Genomic DNA, 10,744 nt, shown 5'->3' on the forward strand with positions numbered 1-10,744 from the left:
TGGTGCATAAGAAACCCCGGCATGGTCCTCTTTCTCATTACTATTGTTATAATCTCTTTTCTATTAGATGTCTTTTTTGTTTTGCTGTTCATTTTGGCCAACTGATATTAACACGTCGCTTTTCCTGTTTTCAGCCCCAGAAAACATGTCCATTGCTCCCACCATGATGGAGGATGATGAACAGGAGGTGGACTCTGCTGACGAATCAGTTTCCAATGAGATGCTGGCGGTAACTGACGAGCCTTCCAAGATGTCAGTTGCCTCTGGCAGAAGAATTCGCCGGTTCAAGCAAGAGTGGCTCAAAAAGTTTTGGTTTTTGAGGTACTCGTCAACGTTGAATGAGATGTGGTGTCACGTTTGCAGGCAATACACGGTTCAGTCCTCTAGGACTTCAGCCTTTATTATTGGTTCAAAACAGTTTAAGATTCACACTATAAAGCTCCACAGCCAAAGTAACCTCCACAAGAAATGCTTGCAGCTCTATAAGCTCAGGATGCACCCAGAAAAGACTGAGGAGATGTGTCGAAACATGACTCTTCTCTTCAACACTGCATACCACTTGGCTATGGAAGGCAGGCCTTACTATGACTTCCGACCTCTAGCGGAACTACTGAGAAAGTGTGAACTTCGTGTGGTTGACCAGTACATGAATGAAGGTGATTGTCAAATCCTGATCCATCACATTGCCAGAGCACTTCGAGAAGACTTAATAGAGCGTATCCGACAATCTCCTTTTTTAAGCATCATCTTGGATGGGCAGAGCGAAGACCTTCTTGCCGATACTGTAGCAGTCTATGTCCAATATACAAGCAATGATGGACCCCCTGCAACAGAGTTTCTGTCTTTTCAGGAGTTGGCCTTGCCTACGACTGAGAGTTACCTCCAAGGAATCGACAGGGCTTTCTCTGCCCTTGGGATCAGACTTCAGGATGAGAGGCCATCTGTTGGGTTGGGCATTGATGGCGTCAACATAACAGCTGGACTAAGAGCAAATTTGTACATGACAATCAGGAAAACCTTGCCTTGGTTACTGTGTTTGCCTTTTATGGTACACAGACCTCACTTAGAAATCTTGGATGCAATTAGTGGAAAAGAACTTCCATGTCTAGAAGAATTAGAAAACAATCTAAAACAGTTACTTAGCTTCTACCGGTACTCCCCCCGTCTGATGTGTGAGCTTCGACTCACGGCTGCAACCCTTTGTGAGGAGACGGAATTCTTGGGTGACATCCGGGCAGTGAAGTGGATAATCGGCGAGCAAAACGTGTTGAACGCTTTGATTAAGGACTACTTAGAAGTAGTAGCCCATTTGAAAGATGTCAGTGGGCAGACGCAAAGGGCAGACGCCTCTGCAATAGCATTGGCCCTCCTTCAGTTCCTCATGGATTATCAGTCAATTAAGCTTATCTACTTCCTGTTGGATGTGATCGCAGTCTTGTCCCGCCTTGCTTACGTCTTCCAAGGAGAATACCTCTTGGTGTCCCAGGTGGACGAAAAAATAGAGGAAGCTATTCAAGAAATTAGCCGACTGACAGATTCTCCCGGAGAATATCTTCAAGAATTTGAAGAGAACTTTCGGGAGAGCTTCAATGGCATCTCCTTGAAAAACTTGCGTGTGGCCGAAGCTAAATTTCAATCCATCCGTGAGAAGATCTGCCAGAAAACTCAACTCACTCTGGCCCAAAGATTCGATTCCCGTACTCGAATGTTCGTTAAAGCTTGCCAGGTTTTCGATTTGTCTTTTTGGCCGAGGAGTACGGAGGAGCTTATAACCTACGGAGAGGAGGACATGCTACAAATCTATGAACATCTGGGTAGCGTTCCTTCCTTTATTTCCGACGTTTGCAGGGAAGCAGCTGACTCCAGGGGCAGCTTGTTGATGGAGTGGCGAGAGCTCAAAGCAGACTACTGTACCAAAAACGGTTTCAAGGACTTGATCAGCCATATCTGCAAATACAAGCAACGGTTTATCCTCTTAAACAAGATCGTTCAGATCTTGAAGGTCCTTCCTACGTCGACGGCCTGCTGCGAGAAAGGACGCAACGCACTTCAAAGGCTACGCAAAAACAATCGTTCGCGGTTAACGTTGGATCAGCTGAGCGATCTCTTAACTATAGCGGTGAACGGGCCGCACATCGGCAGTTTTGATGCCAAAAGAGCTTTGGACAGCTGGTTTGAGGAGAAATCGGGCAACAGCTACTCACTATCTGCTGATATGCTTAGCAAGATGTCCTCTCTTGACCAGAAGCCAATGCTTCACTCTATGGAACATGGATCAGAGTATTACCAAGACATTTAGGATTCGACAAGTCTGAAACTGTCGGATGTTTTTTTTTTTTTTCTATCTATACTCAAGTTTTGGTATATTATAAGAAAAATATAAAAATAAATATATATATATTATATATATTAATAGAAAAAATCCCACTAAATATTTACAAATGACTGAGCCTTTTTTTTTTTTTTGGAAACCTCGCAAAAGGTAACAAATTTATTATTTTATGGCAGCTGGGATTAAGGAGCATGGATTCCTTACAGCCAGAATAGGATGAACCCCTCATTCTCCAGACCTCCTCTTCCCCCAAAGCATGTATAAGTCAACCAGGTACTTTTTTTTTTTTTTTTTTCTTTTTCTTTAATTTTTTTCTTTTTTAAGCCAGAAAACATGTTTTGGGACCTATGACAAAACTCCAAAAACTCCCAATAACCAGTGCGGATTTTTATTATTTAATCTTTGTTTTTCTAATTTGTATTATCGCTCTTAAATCATTTTATTACGTTTCAAAAAAAAAAAAAAAAAATGTATGAACAATATCAATTTTAAGCTAAGATTCACAGAATAAGGTAACTTTTTTTTTTCACTGCCTCTCAATCCAGGGTACACTGAGGTGCATTAGGGCACAGCTACGCAGTTTTCTATCATTCTACTGTCCAGTTGAAAATGACCTGCGGCTGATTGTGGACTTGTTCGCTGTTGTGTAATGCTACTTTGATACATGGTAACACTTACCACCTGCACCTACGCAATCAAGCACAATTATTGGCGGGTATTCAACACTGTGGTGCAGGTCACAAATGTTCTTTCTTACAGTAAGGGCTCGTTTACATTTGCTTCGACTTTAACATACTTTAAAGCACCTACCACTTCAATATGCTTTTTTTTTATTTGTTTTTGATGCTTCAGTGATGCTTTGTTTATGCTTTAATGAAGCTTGGCAAATGCACTGTGTCTTTGTTTTTTAGGGGCCCAGCAGAACCCCAGATCATCAGTACCCCTGTTCATTACATCCCCGGCTCGTTGGTACCCTCGTTCAGCAGATCCCCAGCCTATTAGTACCCTCATTCAGGAGATCCCCTGCTCAGTAGTAACCCCAGCTTTGCTGATGCCCCACTTAGTAGTAACCCCCAGCTCTGCTGGTGCCCCGCTCATTAGTAACCAGCTTTGCCGATGCCCCTCTTATTAGTACCCCCAGCTCATCCCCATCTCATTGGTACCCTCGTTCAGCAGATCCCCAGCCTATTAGTACCCTCATTCAGGAGATCCCCTGCTCAGTAGTACCCCCAGCTTTGCTGATGCCCCACTTAGTAGTAACCCCCAGCTCTGCTGATGCCCCGCTCACTAGTAAACCTCCAGCTCTACTGATGCCCCTCTTATTAGTACCCCCAGCTCAGGGCTTTTTTTCAGGGGGAACTTGGTGGAACTCAACCTCTGTCTCAGACCCTTGTGTGTGTGTGTGTGTGTGTGTGTGTGTGGGGGGGGTGCTGCTGACCACAATCACTTGTAAACACAGAAGTCCGGTTTCTGTGTTTACAAGTGACAGCTCTGCACTGTGTGTGTAACCCCCCCTGAACTCTGCACTCTGTATGTAATGCAATCCTGATATTTAATGCCCCTTTAGGAGTAGGACCCTCCTACTGTGAAATTTGACTGACCACACCCACTATTTGATGAGATTTGGAGGGTGTGTGTGGGGGAGGGGTTTTGGGGGTTGTGGTTGAGTTCCAGCACCTATTTTTTGAGAAAAAAAGCCCTGCCCCAGCTCATCCCCATCTCATTGGTACCCTCGTTCAGCAGATCCCCAACCTTTTAGTACCCACATTCAGCAGATCCCCCTGCTCAGTAGAACCCCCAGCTCTGCTGATGCCCCACTTGGTGGCACCCCCAGCTCTGCTGATCTCCCCCCCTCAGTAGTAACTCTCAGCTCTGCTGATCCCCCACTCAATAGTAACCCCCACCTCTGCTAATCCTTTGATTTGCTGATGCTCATCTTTCCTAGTCCCCATTCACCTCCTGTTATATTGCTCCCACACTGAGTACCACCTGTGACATTGCTAGTTTATCCTGCTTCGGGCTGATTCTCCGCAGCTCAATCCTCTCTCCAGTCCCCGCTCATCTTCTGCTATAGCGTTTCCATGTGTGCTGTCTGGTAGTTGCTCCTCTCCAGTCCCGACCTCGCTCACCTTCCTCCTGCTCCACGCTGCGCACCAGATGTGACCTCTGCACCAGACGCTCCCAGAATATGAACACGTGAACCATAAGTGACTGCCGATGACGTCTTTCTGGTTTACTTGTTGGTTTCCTAGTGCATCCTGGGATATCTCATACCTGCAATACCTCCAAAATAAAGCAAAGCTAACCCTGAATAAAAGCCCCTCCAAAGCTTCAGGTTCTGTTGTGGAGATGCTTTAAAGCACCAAGAAAGCGAAATGGGGTATAATTTTTGAAGCAAACGCAACGTGTGGACAGGACTGTAAGGTAACTATTTTATGTAGTGACAGGCGCATTGATTGGCATTGGCTTTAAAAAAAGCATGTCCAATGCCGCATTTTGAAGCAAATGTAAACGAGCCCTAATAGCAGATGATGGCGGGCCATTCCAAGAGCATCCGTTGGCAATTTTTTCCTGTATAGTAGCCCGACAGAAAAGCCATGAGCGTAGCTGTGTCCATTGGGTCCAAGGCTGGCTTGCGGCACCTTTATGGGGTAAGCCTTGTATTTTTTTTAAATTTGAAGACCCAGGACATACACTGTAGAGGTTACTCAATATTTTAGCTAAATCACTTTTTTTTCCTCATACCTAATGGTTATAGTAATCACACATAAACTTTACTTTTCTGTTTTTTTTTTTTTTTGTTTTTTTTTTTTGGGAGGGTTTTTTTTTTTTTTTACGTCTATTGACAGATTTTGTGTTGCTTAAAATTTTTGGGTTCACATTTTATTTTTTGTCTGTCTTTGTTTAATTATCCACAAAAGGATACAAATTGTCTTTTTTTTCTTTTATTGCTAAGATAATGTCATTTCTAAAAAAAAAAAAAGAAATAAGCTAGTCCATGATTGGTGCTTTCAGGTTGGAGAAACTTTGAGGATTCTGTTCTGTAAACCCCAAAATATTAGCACTGTAGAGTACCGAAGGGGTCGGGGATTGTGCATATGAGCCAAGAAGGCAATCTCTTGGTTGTTGATTCCATTCTGTGGAATGAAGTATTGTCACTCATCGGGGGAGAAAAAAAAAATAAGGCGATATCCAACGAGTAGGGATCGAAGTGTGTAGGATGTAATTGCATCCTTAATGTTTTGACCTCAACACAAGGACCCTGATGTTGTCCATAGGGTTGAAGAGGTGGCACAGTGGCTTAGTGGTCAGCACTTTTTCCATGCAGCACTGGGGTCCTCCGTTCGAAGGACACGATCTGCATGGAGTTTGCATTTTCTCCCTGTGCTTGTGTGGGTTTCTTCCCACACTCTAAAGACATACAGGTAGGCCAATTGGCTCCTGTCTAAAAATTGACCCTAGTATGATACTCTACTAAACACAAGGACCCTGATATTATCCATAGGGACTGATAGTTATCACAGAGGGGTTGAAGAGGCCAGCACGGTGGCTTAGTGGTTCGCTCTCCAGCCACGCAGTACTGGGCTCCTCAGTTCGAGGGCATTATCTGCATGGAGTTTGCACGTTCTCCCTGCGCTTGTGTGGGCTTCCTCCCATACTCCAAAGACATGCAGGTAGGTTAATTGGCTCCTATCTAAAATTGACCCTACCATGTCACTCTACCGAGCGTGGCCAAGTTGGCGCCTCCACCATCTGCCCCAACAGCGGGTAAAGTGCTTTGAGTCCCAAGCACCATAGAGTTGACAATTACTTTTAAAAACTATCAGTTATAAAAGCAGGACATAGAGGTCAGTGCCATTGACATTCTACATTTACTCCACCGATCCCTGCTCAATGGACTTCCCCTTTTAAAAGTGAATCTTTCAGTAAAATGTGAAAGTCAAGGTTTAAAAATAAAATAAAATTTTATATAATATGAGATCACAGGATCCAGGTGGTCAATGCAAAACCAAAACTTAAGCTGGCTTCTGTTTTTGAGATTTTTCTGCTGTCCTTTATTAAAGCACTTGTCCTATCTTCTTAAAGCAATCAGATATATTTTTTTATATTAAAAAAAATGTGTACTAAGTATTTTATAATTGTAACAGAGAATTATTATGCCGCATAGAAAGTGCAGTGACAAGGAAAGCACCATCATCATCCGGATTCGCTACCTGCTTCCTGGACTGAGATGCTTGCTCAGAGATTTGAAATTGATGCGCCACAGCATGGCTACGAGGTCCAGATACAACTTTATTTCATTAAAAGCCTAGGGGAGAATCCAAAAAAGTAACCAACGCGTTTTGGCTATCCGAAACGCATTGAATACTCTTTGGGCATTATCCACTATCTGCTTCCTGGACTGAGATGCTTGCTCAGTTTTGAAACTGAAGCGTCACACTGTTGCTAAGCGGTCCAGATACAACTTTATTCCGTTAAAAGTCCAGGATATGTTTCGGCTACCTGAAACGCGTTGTACACCTTTTTGGCTTGTACCCCTGACTTCTTTTGGGAACAAAGTTGTATCTGGACCTCTTAGCAGTGGTGTGGTGCTAGAATTTCAGTTCTCATTACTTACAACAGAAGCCGCCTGCCCAGGAACCAGATCAGTTACACCATCATCAATACCTTAAGTTAACAATACCAGTAAGATACCCTTATGGGGTCCAGCGCTATCTTCCCACTTTCCTCCGCTTGCTCAGAGATGACAGTCTTGTAGTTCCTGGTATCTATGCCGTTACGGTTATGTTGATCACAGGGAGGGAAGGTTGTGGAAATGTTTTCCTCCTGCTTGTAGCTAACCCTGGTGACATTATTCTTCCAGAATACTCTTCTCCTGCAGACCTTTATTGACTGTCCCTAGACGCAGATAGTTAAGATTTTTTAAAAATTAAACTGTAATTTTTTTAAATTATACTGCGGCATGTCAAGAATTTATTCGCACAAACTTTAGAAGTTACTGGCGTTTTCTCTTTAAAAGTGACTGGTGACCTAGACTGGTTTAGCAGGCTCCTGTATCTTGCCTATTTTTCAAATGTTTAGTAAGTGATTGTCTGTCATCCAGGGGATGGTCTTATTCCCCTCCCCCCTGTAATTGGCTTAGTGCCTCTCCTAGATGTATCCACAGAGGTTAGACTACAAGGAATCTCCTTTATGGGATATTTCATCCATTCCAGTGAACCTAGGGTAGCTGTTCTAATAGTTTCATGATTATAGCTAAATTCCAGCTCCTGGCTTGCCTGCTGATATCGTGGGTCCTTCCTCTTCTAGGGTGGTGGCGGTAGGCGGTTCTTACAGCCCCACTCAACAGTGCTCATGTAACGACATATGGGACCTCAGGGGTGGGTCCATGACAGCCGGAGGCTGTCATTGACTCTTTAAGACTGGTGACATCTAGTGGCGGGAAAGGAAATACTCTGGGTTGAAAAAGAATATTGCAGATGTTAATTTTATTCTTCTAATTCTGGGCTAATTTTATTTTTGCTGGAGGTCATCTCTCTCTCTCTCTCTCTCTCTCTCTCTCTCTCTCTCTCTCTCTCTCTCTCTCTCTCTCTCTCTCTCTCTCTCTCTCTCTCTCCTCCCCCCCCCCCTATGAATATTTCATGTATAGCACTTAAGGCATACAGGTGACCAGAAACAAATGGCATTAGCCTATTGCTGCTCATAAAACGCCTCCCTTCAGAGTAGGAGAGATCACATTATAGGCATGGTCAGTAGCTGATCTCTTCTGCTTCTGTAAGTGGAGGAGAGATCATGTTATACGCACAGCTGAATGATCCAGAGGAATAGCACTTAACACAAGCAGATAACCAGAACCATATGGCTTTAGCCTATTGCTGCTCATAAAACATCTTGGCTTATCTTGCCATGCCTATAATGTGATCTCTCCTGCTCACTACTCTGCTCTGTAAGCGATCTTTCCTTCTCTAGAAGAGGAGGGGAGATCATGTTCTACGTACAGCTGAATGATTCCGAGGAATAGCACTTAAGGCAAGCAGATGACCAGAACCATATGGCTTTAGCCTGTTGCTGCTCATAAAACCCCCTCAGCTTATCTGGCCATGCCTATAATGTGATCTCTCCTGCTTGCTATTCAGCTTTGTAAGTGATCTCTCCTTCTCTAGAAGAGGAGGGGAGATCATGTTCTACACACAGCTGAATGAGCCAGAGGAATTGCACTCAAGCAGATCACCAGTACCAAATTGGTGCCAGCCTATTGCTGCTCACTTGGCCATGCATACAATGTGATCTCTCCTGCTCTGAAAAATGAGTGAAAACTTGAATTTTACTGAAAGATTCACTTTAAAACGTTTCCTCCATTTTTTTTTTTTTTGTCCTTTAGTTATCCTTTGATGATGTTAAACCTGACTTTTGTTTCCCTTGCCGAAACCTTTCAGAATTGGGATGTGTATTCCCCTGTGACTGCCTCTGCCAGCCTGATTCTGGAAGATTGTGCGAGTCTTGTATCATTGCAATGCAATATTTGGATGGTTTGTACCATGGAGTTTGCACAGTGGATAGAAGGTGATCTGTACTGGTTTAAAGTGTACCTGTGGCTTTACAATACATGAGAACCCTCTACTTACCTATGTGCCGATTGGCTGTAGAGGGTCAAGTGCTCCAAACACTGGGCTGCCCTGATAGGCAAATACTGATAGGCAGTGGTTGCTGGCTCTGGATTGGCATCCTGCGCCACCTGTTGGCCCATTATGGGTGACCTCATTAACTACTAAGGTGCTAGCCCAGAGTTGGCATCTACAGGAGCTGGTCGCTATTTGCATACCAGCGCATCCTAGTATCTGTGGCTTGTGGCATTACCCTATAGCTGATCTGGAATAACACGCCTGGCATAAATTTTAATGTTATCACAACATATTATAAAGCCATAGCCTTGCTTTAGAGGGAACTTGTACTGAGAATGATGAAGGCAGCCATTGTTGCCCTTTCTTACCAAAATGCTATTTGCCTGGCTGTCTCTGGCCACTTGACTTTGGAGTCTCTGGTGCTGAACAAGAATACAGCTACTGTCAGAGGTAAGTTAGGTAGAGGCTTCCCGGCTTGGATGCTTGGCCTGGTTCAATGACTCAACTTAGGGGCGTATTTAAGAGAATACCACACGATGGCCACTAGATGGCGCTGCTAATCATCGGAAGCAAATGCTTATCTACTCTGTCAGTTTCATCTAGTCGGCACAATGCAATATTTTTTCTGATTTTACTTTATGAAGAACATTCAACCTGGAGAGAGTATATTCTAATGACATTCGATTTAGCCCCATATCCATGCAGCTTGTGAAACTGCATGGATAAGGAGCCAAATCGAATGTGATTAGAATATTCTCTCTGCAGAATAAATAAGTATTTGCTTCCTATGATCATCAGCTACACCAAGTGGCCATTGTGTGGTATTTTCTTGGTTCGACCTGGAGAGAAAATAACGTAATAACATTTGATTTTGTCCCTATTTGTAGAGTGCAAATGTACATGCAGTTTCATAAGATAAATAACTCTGCAAACTTTTTTTTATAAATGCACCCCTTAGTGTGTATAGCTTTTTTTTTTTTTTTAAAGAGTAGGGAAAGTTTAATTACCCCTGCCAGGTTATTTTTTTTTTTTTGGTCATCTGTCTACCATTTGGTAAACGTCTTTTCACTTCCTGTTCCACAGACACAACAGGAAGTTGGGGTTTGTTCAGTGGTGCTCTCCGAAGAGTGATCTGCTTTCAGATCATCCTTCATAGAGCATTTAAGAGGCGGTGAGAAGTAATGCCCCCTCAGCACCGCTTTTAACCCTTTTTATCTTCGCACCAGTGCGCCACAAGCGCTGGCAGAGTGACCTCCAATCATTTGAATGGGTCACGTTTGGTGGGTGACTGGGGTTATAATTCTTGCTGTGGCCATGAAGCAAAACATCATGGGCATGGTATGTGTACCCCCCAAGGCCGCTGCCTCTGCAGCTAAAGGGGGTAGCAGTTGGAGGGTGGTAGAAGTGCGGCTCCACAACTCGGTTTTAACACCCCCAAACTCATGACTGAACGAGACTTTAGACCAGGGGTCCCCATCCCCCGGGCCGCGGACTGGTGCCGGCCTTCACAACCTGCACTGCCACCCTCCGACCACCAGAGGACACCTGCTCCCCCTCTCCTAGCACCATTACTCAATTCCCTCTCTGTGGTCATGGAGAAGGTGAGGGATGAGAGACTCCCCCCAAGTTAACAGGCTGCAACCACTTCACCCTCCCCCCAGTTGACAAGCTGCAAAGCTCCCTCAATGATTCATGGCCAGGACCTGCTGATCAGCTGTGTTCAATCACAGCCCAGTGGCCGGTGCTGACAATTAACACAGGGCTGTGTACAGAGGGAACGATCGCTTGG

The 10,744-nt window shown here is 44.1% G+C and overlaps 1 protein-coding gene across 2 annotated transcripts in view; it reads left to right on the forward strand.

Moving 5' to 3' along the window:
- PRDM11 (PR/SET domain 11) overlaps positions 1-7,940 on the forward strand; it is a 57,428-nt gene extending 49,488 nt beyond the window's left edge. For both annotated transcript variants that reach the window (XM_073604170.1, XM_073604169.1), the window contains one exon: positions 135-7,940. In XM_073604170.1, coding sequence (XP_073460271.1) covers positions 135-2,299 — 2,165 coding nt within the window. In that variant the 3' untranslated portion in view covers positions 2,300-7,940. The remainder of the gene's footprint in view (positions 1-134) is intronic.
- The last annotated feature ends 2,804 nt before the right edge of the window (positions 7,941-10,744 follow it).

The sequence above is a fragment of the Aquarana catesbeiana genome, linkage group LG11 (genome assembly GCF_042186555.1).
Source record: "Aquarana catesbeiana isolate 2022-GZ linkage group LG11, ASM4218655v1, whole genome shotgun sequence".
Classification (NCBI taxonomy): Eukaryota; Metazoa; Chordata; class Amphibia; order Anura; family Ranidae; genus Aquarana; species Aquarana catesbeiana.